The sequence below is a fragment of the Coturnix japonica genome, unplaced genomic scaffold (genome assembly GCF_054131305.1).
Source record: "Coturnix japonica strain WE unplaced genomic scaffold, WE-NBRP24 Scf079, whole genome shotgun sequence".
Classification (NCBI taxonomy): Eukaryota; Metazoa; Chordata; class Aves; order Galliformes; family Phasianidae; genus Coturnix; species Coturnix japonica.
In genome coordinates this window covers 3082-19240 of record NW_028188982.1, presented here as the reverse complement: position 1 = coordinate 19240, position 16159 = coordinate 3082, and the positions used below count along the sequence as shown (strand labels likewise).

At 51.8% G+C, this 16159-nt stretch overlaps 1 protein-coding gene across 1 annotated transcript; it reads left to right on the top strand.

Moving 5' to 3' along the window:
- The first annotated feature begins 1211 nt into the window (after positions 1 to 1211).
- LOC107307581 (sodium/potassium-transporting ATPase subunit beta-2) lies at positions 1212 to 15098 on the top strand. The gene is made up of 4 exons (XM_085534215.1): positions 1212 to 1463; positions 10517 to 10555; positions 10662 to 10751; positions 14920 to 15098. The coding sequence occupies exons 1-4, from the start codon at positions 1352 to 1354 to the stop codon at positions 15096 to 15098; spliced, it is 420 nt and encodes a 139-aa protein (XP_085390341.1). The 5' UTR covers positions 1212 to 1351.
- The last annotated feature ends 1061 nt before the right edge of the window (positions 15099 to 16159 follow it).

Genomic DNA, 16159 nt, shown 5'->3' with positions numbered 1-16159 from the left:
CCCATTAACCCTCATCTCTCCCATTACCCCCCCAATTCCCTCCCAGTTACCCCCAGTATCCCCAGTTACCCCCATTACCCCCCCAGTATCCCCCAGTTCCCCCCATTACCCCCCATTCACCTCCCAGTTACCCCCAGTATCCCCAGTTACCCCCCATTACCCCCTCAGTTATCCCCAGTTATCCCCAGTCCTCCCATTAACCCCCCATTAGCCCCCCATTACCCTCCCAATATCCCCCAGTTCCTCCCAGTATCCCCCCCAGTTCCCCCCATTAACCCCCATTACCCCCCATTGCCCCCCCAGTTACCCCCATTAACCCATTACCTCCCAGTATCCCCCAGTTCCTTCCATTTACCCCCCCAATCCCCCCCATTAGCCCCCCATTACTACCCAGTATCCCCCCATTACCCTCCCAGTATCCCCCAGTCCCCCCATTACCCCCCATTACCCCCCCATTACCCACCCATTACCCCCCCATTAACCCCCCATTACCCCCCATTACCCCCCATTACCCCCCCATTACCCCCCCATTAACCCCCCATTACCCTCCCAGTATCCCCCAGTCCCCCCCAGTTCCCCCCCATTAACCCCTTTAATCCATGCGCGGCCCCTTTAAGAACCCCCCCCACACACACCCTTAATTCTCTCAATGGGGGGCGGTGGGAAACCGCATTAACCCCGCCCCTTCATTAGCATAAAAGTGGGCGTGGTTAGCGGGGCTATAGACAAGCCGGGCGTGTTAACCCCGCTCCCTTCATTAGCATAAAAGTGGGCGTGGTTAGCGAGGCTACATAGAGATTGTGTGGTTAACCCCGGCCACTTCATTAGCATAAAAGTGGGCGTGGTTAGCGAGGCGATATAAGGATTGTGTGGTTAACCCCGGCCCCTTCATTAGCATAAAAGTGGGCGTGGTTAACGAGGCGATATAAGGATTGTGTGGTTAACCCCGGCCACTTCATTAGCATAAAAATGGGCGTGGTTAGCGAGGCTATAGACAAGCCCGGTGTGTTAACCCCTCCCCTTCATTAGCATGAAAGTGGGCGTGGTTAGCGAGGCGACATAAGGATTGTGTGGTTAACCCCGGCCCCTTCATTAGCATAAAAGCGGGCGTGGCTAGAGGGACTATAGAAACAATGGCCGTGTTAACCCCGCCCACCTCATTAGCATAAAAGGGGGCGTGGCCATCGAGGCTATATAAAAGCCCGTCGCCCCGTTGAGCGACATTGAGTCGCGGGTTCGAATCCCGGTGGGGGGAGGAGGAGGAGCCGGGCTTAAAGGCTTAAAGGATTTAGGATTAAAAATAGGGGATTTGGGGTTTTTTTTTTTAGGGTTTTATTTATTTTTATGGGATATGGCGAGGGATAAAGAAAAAAGGAGCTGCGGGCAGATGGCGGCCGAATGGAGGGAGTTTATATGGGATCCAAGGAGCCGGAAAGTGATGGGAAGGACCGGGACCAGCTGGGGTAGGTGCATTAAATGGGGGGGGGTCCCTGATCCTATATAGAGGGACCCCATATAGAGGGTCCTATAGGGATATAGGGGGTCCTATAGGGATATAGGGGGTCCTGGCCCCATATAGAGGGTCCTATAGGGATATAGGGGGTCCTGGCCCCATATAGAGGGTCCTATAGGGATATAGGGGGATCCTATAGGGATATAGGGGGTCCTGGCCCCATATAGAGGGTCCTATTGGGATATAGGGGGTCCTGGCCCTATATAGAGGGTCCTATTGGGGTTATGGGGGGCCCTATTGGAGTCCTGACCCTATATAGGGGGTCCTATAGGGATATAGGGCGTCCTGACCCCATATAGAGGGTCCTGACCCTATATAGAGGGACCCCATATAGAGGGTCCTATAGGGATATAGGGGGTCCTGACCCCATATAGAGGGTCCTATTGGGGTTATAGGGGGTCCTGACCCCATATAGAGGGTCCTATTGGGGTTATGGGGGGTCCTATTGGGGTCCTGGCCCCATATAGAGGGTCCTATCGGGGTTATGGGGGGTCCTATAGGGATATAGGGGGATCCTATAGGGATATAGGGGGTCCTGACCCCATATAGAGGGTCCTATTGGGGTCCTGACCCCATATAGAGGGTCCTATTGGGGTTATGGGGGGTCCTATTGGGGTCCTGACCCTATATAGAGGGTCCTATAGGGATATAGGGGGTCTTGACCCTATATAGAGGGTTCCCATATAGAGGGTCCTATTGGGGTTCTGACCCTATATAGAGGGTCCTATTGGGGTTATGGGGGGTCCTATAAGGATATAGGGGGTCCTGGCCCTATATAGAGGGTCCTATAGGGATATAGGGGGGTCCTATAGGGATATAGGGAGTCCTGACCCCATATAGAGGGACCTGACCCCATATAGAGGGTCCTATAGGGATATAGGGGGCCCTATTGGGGTCCTGGCCCCATATAGAGGGTCCTATTGGGGTTATGGGGGGTCCTGACCCTATATAGAGGGTCCTATTGGGGTTATGGGGGGTCCTGACCCTATATAGAGGGTCCTATAGGGATATAGGGGGTCCTGGCCCTATATAGAGGGTCCTATTGGGGTTATGGGGGGTCCTATTGGGGTCCTGGCCCCATATAGAGGGTCCTATCGAGGTTATGGGGGGTCCTATAGGGATATAGGGGGATCCTATAGGGATATAGAGGGTCCTATTGGGGTCCTGACCCCATATAGAGGGTCCTGTTGGGGTTATGGGGGGGTCCTGGTCCCATATAGAGGGTCCTATTGGGGTTACGGGGGGTCCTGACCCTATATAGAGGGTCCTATAGGGATATAGGGGGCCCTATAAGGATATAGGGGGTCCTGATCCTATATAGAGGGACCCCATATAGAGGGTCCTATAGGGTTATGGGGGGTCCTGGCCCCATATAGAGGGTCCTATTGGGGTTCTGATCCTATATAGAGGGTCCTATTGGGGTCCTGACCCCATATAGAGGGTCCTATTGGGTTATGGGGGGTCCTATAAGGATATAGGGGGTCCTGGCCCCATATAGAGGGACCTGACCCTATATAGAGGGTCCTATTGGGGTTATAGGGGGCCCTATTGGGGTCCTGACCCTATATAGAGGGTCCTATTGGGGTCCTGACCCTATATAGAGGGTCCTATTGGGGTTATGGGGGGGTCCTGACCCTATATAGAGGGACCTATTGGGGTTATGGGGGATCCTATTGGGATCCTGACCCTATATAGGGGGTCCTATAGGGATATAGGGGGTCCTGGCCCCATATAGAGGGACCTGAACCCATATAGAGGGTCCTATTGGGGTTATGGGGGGTCCTGATCCTATATAGAGGGACCTCATATAGAGGGTCCTATAGGGTTATGGGGGGTTCTGACCCTATATAGAGGGTCCTATTGGGGTTATGGGGGGTCCTGACCCTATATAGAGGGTCCTATAGGGATATAGGGGGTCCTGACCCCATATAGAGGGTCCTATAGGGATATAGGGGGCCCTATAAGGATATAGGGGGTCCTGGCCCCATATAGAGGGTCCTATTGGGGTTATGGGGGTCCTATTGGGGTCCTGATCCTATATAGGGGGTCCTATAGAGATATAGGGCGTCCTGACCCCATATAGAGGGACCTGACCCCATATAGAGGGTCCTATTGGGGTTATGGGGGGTCCTGACCCCATATAGAGGGTCCTATTGGGGTTATGGGTGGCCCTATTGGGGTCCTGACCCTATATAGAGGGTCCTATTGGGGTCCTGGCCCTATATAGAGGGTCCTATTGGGGTTATGGGGGGTCCTGACCTTATATAGAGGGTCCTATTGGGGTTATGGGGGATCCTATAAGGATATAGGGGGTCCTGACCCTATATAGAGGGTCCTATTGGGGTCCTGGCCCCATATAGAGGGTCCTATTGGGGTTATGGGGGGTCCTGACCCTATATGGAGGGTCCCCATATAGAGGGTCCTATTGGGGTCCTGACCCTATATAGAGGGTCCTATTGGGGTTATTGGGGTTGGGGGGGGGGGGTCCCGACCCTATATAGAGGGACCTGACCCTATATAGAGGGTCCTATTGGGGTTATGGGGGGTCCTATAGGGATATAGGGGGTCGTGGCCCCATATAGAGGGTCCTATTAGGGTTATGGGGGGTCCTATAAGGATATAGGGGGTCCTGACCCCATATAGAGGGTCCTATTGGGGTTATGGGGGGTCCTGACCCCATATAGAGGGATCTGACCCTATATAGAGGGTCCTATTGGGGTTATGGGGGGTCCTGGCCCCATATAGAGGTTCCTATTGGGGTTATGGGGGGTCCTGATCCTATATAGAGGGACCCCATATAGAGGGTCCTATTGGGGTTATGGGGGGGGGTCCTGGCCCCATATAGAGGGTCCTATTGGGGTTCTGACCCCATATAGAGGGTCCTATTGGGGTTATGGGGGGTCCTGATCCTATATAGAGGGTGCCCATATATAGAGGGTCCTATTGGGGTTATGGGGGATCCTATAGGGATATAGGGGGACCTCACCCCATATAGAGGGTCCTATTGGGGTCCTGACCCTATATAGAGGGTCCTATTGGGGTTATGGGGGGCCCTATTGGGGTCCTGACCCTATATAGAGGGTCCTATTGGGGTCCTGGCCCCATATAGAGGGTCCTATTGGGGTTATGGGGGGTCCTGACCCTATATAGAGGGTCCTATTGGGGTTATGGGGGATCCTGACCCCATATAGGGGGTCCTATGGGGGTTATGGGGGTCCTGACCCCATATAGAGGGTCCTATTGGGGTTATGGGGGGTTCTAACCCCATATAGAGGGTCCTATTAAGGTCCTGGCCCCATATACAGGGTCCTATTGGGGTCCTGACCCTATATACAGGGTCCTATTGGGATTATGGGGGGTCCTATAGGGATATAGGGGGTCCTGACCCTATATAGAGGGACCTGACCCCATATAGAGGGTCCTATTGGGGTTAGGGGGGTCCTGACCCCATATAGAGGGTCCTATTAAGGTCCTGGCCCCATATACAGAGTCCTATTGGGGTCCTGAGCCCATATAGAGGGTCCTATTGGGGTTATGGGGGGTCCTATTGGGGTCCTGACCCTATATAGAGGGTCCTATTGGGGTTATGGGGGGCCCTATTGGGGTCCTGACCCTATATAGAGGGTCCTATTGGGGTTATGGGGGGTCCTGGCCCCATATAGGGGATCCTATTGGGGTTATGGGGGTCCTGGCCCCATATAGGGGATCCTATTGGGGTCCTGGCCCCATATATGGGATCCTATTGGGGTCCTGGCCCCATATAGGGGATCCTATTGGGGTTATGGGGGTCCTGGCCCCATATAGGGGATCCTATTGGGGTTATGGGGGTCCTGACCCTATATAGAGGGTTCTATTGGGGTTATGGGGGTCCTGGCCCCATATAGAGGATCCTATTGGGGTTATGGGGTGTCCTGGCCCCATATAGGGGATCCTATTGGGGTTATGGGGGTCCTGACCCTATATAGAGGGTCCTATTGGGGTTATGGGGGTCCTGGCCCCATATAGGGGATCCTATTGGGGTTATGGGGGTCCTGGACCCATATAGGGGATCCTATTGGGGTTATGGGGGTCCTGGCCCCATATAGGGGATCCTATTGGGGTTATGGGGGTCCTGGACCCATATAGGGGATCCTATTGGGGTTATGGGGGTCCTGGCCCCATATAGGGGATCCTATTGGTGTTATGGGGGTCCTGGCCCCATATAGGGGATCCTATTGGGGTTATGGGGGTCCTGGCCCCATATAGGGGATCCTATGGGGGTTATGGGGGTCCTGGCCCCATATAGGGGATCCTATTGGGGTTATGGGGGTCCTGACCCTATATAGAGGGTCCTATTGGGGTTATGGGGGTCCTGGCCCCATATAGGGGATCCTATTGGGGTTATGGGGGTCCTGGCCCCATATAGGGGATCCTATTGGGGTTATGGGGTGTCCTGGCCCCATATAGGGGATCCTATTGGGGTTATGGGGGTCCTGGCCCCATATAGGGGATCCTATTGGGGTTATGGGGTGTCCTGGCCCAATATAGAGGATCCTATTGGGGTTATGGGGGTCCTGGCCCCATATAGGGGATCCTATTGGGGTCCTGGCCCCATATAGAGGATCCTATTGGGGTTATGGGCTGTCCTGGCCCCATATAGGGGATCCTATTGGGGTCCTGGCCCCATATAGGGGATCCTATTGGGGGTTATGGGGGTCCTGGCCCCATATAGGGGATCCTATTGGGGTCCTGGCCCCATATAGAGGATCCTACTGGGGTTATGGGGGTCCTGGCCCCATATATGGGATCCTATTGGGGTCCTGGCCCCATATAGGGGATCCTTTTGGGGTTATGGGGTGTCCTGGCCCCATATAGGGGATCCTATTGGGGTCCTGGCCCCATATAGAGGATCCTACTGGGGTTATGGGGGTCCTGGCCCCATATATGGGATCCTATTGGGGTCCTGGCTCCATATATGGGATCCTATTGGGTTCCTGGCCCCATATAGGGGATCCTATTGGGGTTATGGGGGTCCTGACCCCATACTGGGGCTCGTATTGGGGTCCTGAGCCCATCAATGGGATCAGCCCCTCCCCCCCCCGCCCTATTTCCCCCCCCCCCTTTTAATTCCGTCTGGTCTCTGGGCTGTAAGTAGGTCAGGGGGTGGGGGAGGGGAACGGGTGGACAGACAACCCTATAACCCTTATGGGGGCCCTTATGGGGTCAGTCCCTTATGGGGGCCCTTATAGGGTCAGTCCCATATTGGGGTCCCTTATGGGGGCCCTTATAGGGTCAGTCCCTTATAGGGTCCCTGTATCCCAGGCCTGTTGCTGCTGTTCTACCTGCTGTTCTATGGGTTCCCATATTGGGGTCCCTTATAGGGTCAGTCCCTTATGGGGTCAGTCCCTTTTAGGGTCCCTTATAGGGTCAGTCCCTTATTGGGGTCCCTTATAGGGTCAGTCCCATATTGGGGTCCCTTATAGGGTCAGTCCCATATTGCGGGTGCCTTATAGGGTCCCTTATAGGGTCAGTCCCATATTGGGGTCCCTTATAAGGTCAGTCCCATATTGGGGTCCCTTATAGGGTCAGTCCCATATTGGGGTCCCTTATAGGGTCAGTCCCATATTGGGGTCCCTTATGGGGGCCCTTATAGGGTCCCTTATAGGGTCAGTCTCACATTGGGGTCCCTTATAGGGTCAGTCCCTTATAGGGTCAGTCCCATATTGGGGTCCCTATTAGGGTCAGTGCTTTATAGGGTCCCTTATAGGGTCAGTCCCATATTGGGGTCCCTTATGGGGGCCCTTATAGGGTCCCTTATAGGGTCAGTCTCATTTTGGGGTCCCTTATAAGGTCAGTCCCATATTGGGGTCCCTTATGGGGTCCCTTATAGGGTCAGTCCCATATTGGGGTCCCTATTGGGGTCCCTTATTGGGTCAGTCTCATATTGGGGTCCCTTATGGGGTCCCTTATAGGGTCAGTCCCATATTGGGGTCCCTTATGGGGTCCCTTATAGGGTCAGTCCCATATTGGGGTCCCTTATGGGGGCCCTTATAGGGTCAGTCCCATATTGGGGTCCCTATTAGGGTCAGTCCCTTATAGGGTCAGTCCCTTATGGGGTCCCTTATAGGGTCAGTCCCATATTGGGGTCCCTTATAGGGTCAGTCCCTTATGGGGTCCCTTATAGGGTCAGTCCCATATTGGGGTCTCTTATAGGGTCAGTCCCTTATGGGGTCCCTTATAGGGTCAGTCCCATATTGGGGTCCCTTATGGGGTCCCTTATAGGGTCAGTCCCATGTTAGGGTCCCTTATGGGGTCCCTTATATTGTCAGTCCCATATTGGGGTCCCTTTCAGGGTCCCTTATAGGGTCAGTCCCATATTGGGGTCCCTTATGGGGTCCCTTATAGGGTCCCTTATAGGGTCAGTCCCATATTGGGGTCCCTTATGGGGTCCCTTATAGGGTCAGTCCCATATTGGGGTCCCTTATGGGGTCCCTTATAGGGTCAGTCCCATATTGGGGTCCCTTATGGGGTCCCTTATAGGGTCAGTCCCATATTGGGGTCCCTTATGGGGGCCCTTATAGGGTCAGTCCCTTTTAAGGTCCCTTATAGGGTCAGTCCCATATTGGGGTCCTTTATGGGGTCAGTCCCTTATAGGGTCAGTCCCTTATAGGGTCAGTCCCTTATAGGATCCCTTATAGGGTCAGTCCCATATAGGATCCCATATAGGGTCCCTATATTCCAGGCCTGGTGCTGCTGTTCTACCTGCTGTTCTATGGGTTCCCATATAGGGTCAGTCCCTTATAGGATCCCATATAGGATCCCTATATTCCAGGCCTGATCCTGCTGTTTTACCTGCTGTTCTATGGGTTCCCATATAGGGGTCCCTTATAGGGTCAGTCCCTTATAGGGTCAGTCCCTTATAGGGTCAGTCCCATATTGGGGTCCCTTATAGGGTCAGTCCCTTATAGGATCCCTTATAGGATCCCATATAGGATCCCTTATAGGGTCCCTATATCCCAGGCCTGGTGCTGCTGTTCTACTTGCTGTTCTATGGGTTCCCATATAGGGTCTGTTATAGGGTCAGTCCCTTATATGATCCCATATAGGATCCCATATAGGATCCCATATATTATTCCAGGCCTGGTGCTGCTGTTCTACCTGCTGTTCTATGGGTTCCCATATAGGGTCTGTTATAGGGTCAGTCCCTTATATGATCCCATATAGGATCCCATATAGGATCCCATATATTATTCCAGGCCTGGTGCTGCTGTTCTACCTGCTGTTCTATGGGTTCCCATATTGGGGTCCCTTATAGGGCCAGTCCCTTATAGGGTCCCTTATAGGGTCAGTCCCTTATGGGGTCAGTCCCTTATAGGGTCCCTTATGGGGTCAGTCCTTTATAGGATCCCTTATAGGATCCCTATATCCCAGGCCTGGTGCTGCTGTTCTACCTGCTGTTCTATGGGTTCCCATATTGGGTCCCTTATAGGGTCAGTCCCTTATAGGGTCTGTTATAGGGTCAGTCCCATATAGGATCCCATATAGGATCCCTTATAGGGTCCCTATATTCCAGGCCTGGTGCTGCTGTTCTACCTGCTGTTCTATGGGTTCCCGTATAGGATCCCATATAGGATCCCATATAGGGTCCCTATATTCCAGGCCTGATCCTGCTGTTTTACCTGCTGTTCTATGGGTTCCCATATAGGGTCTGTTATAGGGTCAGTCCCTTATAGGATCCCTTATAGGGTCAGTCCCTTATAGGGTCAGTCCCTTATAGTGTCCGTCCCTTATGGGGTCAGTCCCTTATAGTGTCAGTCCCTTATAGTGTCAGTCCCTTATAGGGTCCCTTATAGGGTCAGTCCCTTATAGGGTCAGTCCCTTATAGGGTCCCTTATAGGGTCAGTCCCTTATAGTGTCAGTCCCTTATAGGGTCAGTCCCTTATAGGGTCCCTTATAGGGTCAGCCCCTTATAGGGTCAGTCCCTTATAGGGTCCGTTATAGGGTCAGTCCCTTATAGGATCCCTTATAGGATCCCTATTATTCCAGGCCTGGTGCTGCTGTTCTACCTGCTGTTCTATGGGTTCCCATATAGGGTCTGTTATAGGGTCAGTCCCTTATAGGGTCAGTCCCTTATAGGGTCCCTTATAGGGTCAGTCCCTTATAGGGTCAGTCCCTTATAGGGTCATTCCCTTATAGGGTCAGTCCCTTATAGGGTCAGTCCCTTATAGGGTCATTCCCTTATAGGGTCAGTCCCTTATGGGGTCAGTCCCTTATAGGGTCCCTTATAGGGTTAGTCCCTTATAAGGTCAGTCCCTTACGGGGTCCTTTATGGGGTCAGTTCCTCATAGGGTCAGTCCCTTATAGGGTCAGCCCCACATTGGGGTCCCTTATGGGGTACCTTATAGGGTCAGTCCCTTATAGGGTCAGTCCCTTATAGGGTCCCTTATAGGGTCAGTCCCTTATAGGGTCAGTCCCTTATAGGATCCCTTATAGGGTCAGTCCCATATTGGGGTCCCTTATGGGGTCAGTCCCATATTGGGGTCCCTTATAGGGTCAGTCCCTTATAGGGTCAGTCCCATATTGGGGTCCCTTATAGGGTCAGTCCCATGTTGGGGTGCCTTATGGGGTTCCTTATAGGGTCAGTCCCTTATAGGGTCAGTCCCTTATGGGGTCAGTCCCTTATAGGGTCCCTTATAGGGTCAGTCCCTTATAGGGTCGTTCCCTTATAGGGTCAGTCCCTTATAGGGTCGGTCCCTTATGGGGTCAGTCCCTTATAGGATCCCATATAGGATCCCATATAGGATCCCTATTATCCAGGCCTGGTGCTGCTGTTCTACCTGCTGTTCTATGAGTTCCCATATAGGGTCTGTTATAGGGTCAGTCCCTTATAGGATCCCTTATAGGATCCCTATTATATTCCAGGCCTGATCCTGCTGTTTTACCTGCTGTTCTATGGGTTCCCATATAGGATCCCATATAGGATCCCTTATAGGGTCAGTCCCTTATAGGGTCCCTATATTCCAGGCCTGATCCTGCTGTTCTACGTGCTGTTCTATGGGTTCCCATATAGGGTCTGTTATAGGGTCAGTCCCTTATAGGATCCCATATAGGATCCCATATATTGTTCCAGGCCTGGTGCTGTTGTTTTACCTGCTGTTCTATGGGTTCCTCGCCGGCCTTTTCTCTCTCACCATGTGGGTTTTGCTGCAGAGCGTCGACCCCCACGTCCCCAAATACCAGGACAGACTCGTCACCCCAGGTCAGTCACCAGGGATTTGCACGAGGGTTTTACACGAGTATTTGCACGAGGGTTTGCATGAGGGTTTGCACGAGGGTTTGTACAAGGGTTTGTACAAGGATTTGCACAAGGGTTTGCACAAGGATCCATATGAGGAATCGCACGAGGGTTTGCACGAGGGTTTTGCACGAAGGTTTTGCATTTTGTATTTGTACAAGGATTTTGCACGAGGATTTGCACGAGGGTTTTGCAAGAGAGTTTTGCATTGAGTGTTTGCACGAGGATTTGCACGAGGATTTACACAAGGGTTTACATGAGGATTTGCATGAGGGTTTGTGCAAGGATTTGCACAAGGATTTTGCACAAGGGTCTTGCATGATGGTTTGCATGAGGGTTTTGCATTGGGTATTTGCACGAGGATTTTACACGAGGGTTTGTACAATGGGGGTTATCATTGGGTATTTGCACGAGGATTTGCACGATGATTTTGCATGAGGATATGTAAAAGGATTTGCACAAGGATCTTGCACGAGGATTTTGCATTGAGTGTTTGCACGAGGGTTTTGCACGAGGATTTACATGAGGGTTTGCATGAGGATTTGCACGAGGGTTTGCACGAGGGTTTTGCATTTGGGTATTTGCACAAGGATTTTGCACGAGGATTTGTACAAGGATTTGCACGAGGGTTTTGCATTGAGGGTTTGCACGAGGGTTTTGTGCAAGGGTTTGCATGAGGATTTGTACGAGGGTTTTGCATTGAGTGTTTGCACGAGGGTTTTACATGAGGGTTTACATGAGGATTTGCACGAGGGTTTCCACGAGGGTTTTGCAAGAGGGTTTTGCATTGTGTATTTGCATGAGGGTTTGCACGAGGGTTTTTCATTGAGGGTTTGCACAATGATTTTGCATTGGGTATTTGCACGAGGGTTTTGCATGAGGGTTTTGCATTGTGTATTTGTGCGAGGATTTGCACGAGGGTTTTGCACGATGGTTTTGCACGAGGGTTTTGCATTGATTGTTTGCACGAGGATTTACATGAGGGTTTACACGAGGATTTGCATGAGGGTTTTGCATGAGGATTGGTATGACGGGGGTTTTGCACAAGGATTTACACGAGGGTTTGCACAAGGATTTCACACTAGGATTTTGCACAAGGATTTCACACAATGGGGTTTTGATCTTGGGATTTGTAGTGGGAGGAGGGGAAGGGGATGTGGGTCTCATTGGTGAGTGTGATTTGCACGAGGAACTTGCACGAGAGTTTTGCATTGAGTGTTTGCACGGGGGTTTTGCATAAGGGTTTACATGAGGGTTTACATGAGGATTTGCACGAGAGTTTGCACAAGGGTTTTGCACGAGGGTTTTGCATTGAGGGTTTGCACGAGGATTTTGCATGAGGACTCGCACAAGGGTTTAACATTGGGTATTTGTGCAATGATTTTGCACGAGGATTTGCACAATAGTGGGTGTGGGGGGAAAGATGTGGGTCTCATTGGAGCTGATGAGAGCAAGTGTGAACCTCACGATGATCTTGCATGAGGATCTTGCACGAGGGTTTGTACAAGGATTTGCACGAGGATTTGCACGAGGGTTTTGCACAATGGGGTTTTGATGTTGGGATTTGCAATGGGGGGGGAAGGAGATGTGGGTCTCATTGGTGTTAATGAGAGAGAGGTGAGTGTGGTTTGCACGAGGGTTTGCACGAGGATTTGGAGTTTGATATTTGCACGAGGATTAGCACGAGGGTTTGCACGAGGATTTGCAATGGGGTGGGAAGAGGGGGACGTGGTGTGGGTCTTCCCCCCTTGTATCTTATTGGTGTTGAGAGAGCAGTGAGTGTGAACTTCACGAGGGCCTTTGCACGAGGGTTTTGCACGAGGATTTGCACAATGGGGGGAATAGGGAGGAGGAGTGGATCTCCCCATTCCTTGTACCTCATTGGTGCTGATGGGAGAGCCGTGCAAAGGGCTTTACACGAGGGCTTTGCACAAGCATTTGCACAATAGGGGGGAGGAGATGAAGATTTGCACCAGGATTTGCACGAGGATTTGCCCAATAGGATGGGAGGAGAGGGAGGGATGTGGGGGAGGAGATGTGGGTCTCATTGGCGTGCAAAGGGGTGGTTTGCACGAGGATTTGCACAATGGGGGGAATAGGGAGGAGATGTGGGTCTCCCCCTTCCTTGTATCTCATTGGTCTCTTGCACGAGGGCTTCGCACAAGGGCTTGCACGAGAAAAGATTTGCACTAGGTCTCGTTCACAAGAGTTTTGCACTGGGGTTTTGAACAGGGGTTTTGCACAAGCGTGGCAGGAGATGTGGCTCCCATTGGTGCTGCTGAGAGAGCGGTGAGTGTGCAAAGGGGTGAGTGTGCAAAGAGGCGGCTGCATGATCTGCACGAGGAACTCGCACGAGGGATTGACACAAGGGTTTTGCACAATGATTTTGCACTGCTGTCTTGTATCGTGTGTTTAGCACAATCATTTAGCAGCAGGTTGTTGCACAAGGGCTTTGCACAATGCTTTTGCACAAGGATATTGCACTCTGCTTTTTCACAAGTGTTTTACAGTGGGTCTTAGCTGTGGATTTGCACAAGGGTTCTTGCACAACCGCATTGCACAATGGCTTTGGACGAGGATTTTGCACACTGGCCTTGCACAAGCAATTTGCACAAGTGCTTTTGCACACTGGCTATATAGTGAGCTCTTTCACAAGTGTTCCTTGCACAAGGGCTTTTCATCGACCTCTTTGCACAAGTGCTTTGCACAATGGCTTTCCATTGTAGTTTTGCACAAGCATTTTGCTCCGGGCCTTTTGCACAAGGGCTTTGCACGAGTGCTTTTCATTGTGGCTTTGCACGATGGTTTTGCACAATGTCTTTGCAATGGATTCTTTCACAAGCGATTTGCACGACGGCTTTGCACGCTCGCTTTGCATTGAACTCATGCATTTGGCTCTTTGCACAAGTGTTCCTTGCACACTGGCTTTCCATTGAGCTCTTTGCACAAGCAATTTGCACGAGGGCTTTGCACACTGGCTTTGCACGACATCTTTGCAATGGATTCTTTCACAAGCTATTTGCACGAGGGCTTTGCATGCTTGCTTTACATTGAACTCATGCATTAGGCTCTTTGCACGTGGGTTTTGCACACCGGCTTTGCATGGAGCCCTTTGCACAAGCAATTTGCACGAGGGCTTTGCACTATGGTTTTGCACAATGTCTTTGCAATGGATTCTTTCACGAGCTATTTGCACGAGGGCTTTGCACGCTCGCTTTGCATTGACCTCATGCATTTGGCTCTTTGCACAAGGGTTTTGCACACTGGTCTCTTGCACAAGTGTTCCTTGCACAAGGGCTTTGCACGTGGGTTTTGCATTGAGCATTTTGCACAAGCGATTTGCACGAGGACTTTGCACACTTGCTTTGCATTGACCTCATGCATTTGGCTCTTTGCACGAGAGTTTTGCACGTGAGCTTTTCATTGAGCTCTTTACACAAGGGCTTTGCACACCGGCTTTGCATTGAGCCCTTTGCACAAGCAATTTGCACAAGGGCTTTTCCTTGTGGCTTTGCAAGATGTCTTTGCAATGGATTCTTTCACAAGCGATTTGCACGAGGGCTCTGCACGCTCGCTTTGCATTGACCTCATGCATCTGGCTCTTTGCACGAGCGTTTTTTGCACACGCGTGTGTTTGCACGCAGGGATGATGATCCGGCACTAGTATTTTGCACAATTGTTTTGCACGAGGGCTTTGCATTGGGCTCTTGTACAATGTCTTTGCAGTGGATTTTGCACAAGCAATTTGCACAAGGGCTTTGCACACTGGCTTTGCACGAGGGCTTTGCAAGATGTCTTTGCAATGGATTCTTTCACAAGCGATTTGCACGAGGACTTTGCACGCTTGCTTTGCAATGACCTCATGCATTTGGCTCTTTGCACGAGGGTTTTGCACACTGGTCTCTTGCACAAGTTTTCCTTGCGAAAGGGCTTCGCACGTGGGTTTTGCATCGAGCATTTTACACAAGTGATTTGCACGAGGGCCTTGCAAGCTCGCTTTGCATTGACCTCATGCATTTGGCTCTTTGCACAAGCGATTTGCACGAGGACTTTGCACACTCGCTTTGCATTGACCTCCTGCATCTGGCTCTTTGCACGAGTGTTTTTTGCACACGCGTGTGTTTGCACGCAGGGATGATGATCCGGCCTCGCACGGAAGGTCTGGACGTGACCTTCAACGTCAGCCAGAGCCAGACGTGGATCCACTACGTGAAAGCACTGCACGCCTTCCTAGAGCGTGAGATATATGGGGGGATATGGGGGGATATGGGGGGATATAGGGGGATATGGGGGGATATAGGGGGGATATAGGGGGATATGGGGGGATATAGGGGGGATATAGGGGGATATGGGGGGATATAGGGGGATATGGGGGGATATGGGGGGATATGGGGTGATATGGGGGGGATATGGGGGGATATGGGGGGATATGGGGGGGATATGGGGGGATATGGGGCCTATAGGGCTATGGAGGGATATGGGGTTGTGGGGGGATATGGGGCCTATAGGGCTATGGGGGTCTATGGGGGGATATGGGAGAATATGGGGTCTATGGGGTCTATGCAGGTATATTGGGGTCTATGGGGTGATATAAAGGGATATGGAGGGCTATGGGGGTCTATGGGGTGTAATAGGGGGCTATGGGGGTCTATGGGGGGATATGGGGGGATATAGAGGGATATAGGGGGATATGGGGGGATATGGGGGGATATGGGGGGGATATAGGGGGATATAGGGGGATATAGGGGTATATGGGGGGATATGGGGGAGATAGGGGTATATGGGGGTATATGGGGGGATATAGGGGGATATAGGGGGGGTATAGGGGGGATATGGGGGGATATGGGAGGATATAGGGGGATATAGGGGGGATATGGGGGGATATGGGGGGATATGGGGGGATATGGGGCGATATGGGGAGCAATAGGGGTTACATGTGGGATATGGGGGGATATGGGGGGATATAGGGGGATATAGGGGGGATATGGGGGGATATGGGGCTGGATATGGGGCTGGATATGGGGTGGGATATGGGGGGATATGGGGGGGATATGGGGCAGGATATGGGGGGATATGGGGGGATATAGGGGGATATAGGGGGGATATGGGGGGATATGGGGGGATATAGGGGGATATAGGGGGATATAGGGGGGATATAGGGGGATATGGGGGGATATAGGGGGATATAGGGGGGATATAGGGGGATATAGGGGGGATATAGGGGGATATGGGGGGATATAGGGGGGATATAGGGGGATATGGGGGGATATGGGGGGATATGGGGGGGGATATGGGGCTGGATATGGGGGGATATAGGGGGATATAGGGGGATATGGGGGATATGGGGGGATATGGGGGGATATGGGGGGATA

Excerpts from the sequence above, each read along its gene's own strand:
- LOC107307581 (XM_085534215.1), top strand. The coding sequence starts at position 1,352 with ATGGCGAGGGATAAAGAAAAAAGGAGCTGCGGGCAGATGGCGGCCGAA. Across the intron at positions 10,556-10,661 it reads CGTGCTGTTCTATGGGTTCC|TCGCCGGCCTTTTCTCTCTC; the intron begins CATATAGGGTCT and ends TCTATGGGTTCC. Across the intron at positions 10,752-14,919 it reads GGACAGACTCGTCACCCCAG|GGATGATGATCCGGCCTCGC; the intron begins GTCAGTCACCAG and ends GTTTGCACGCAG.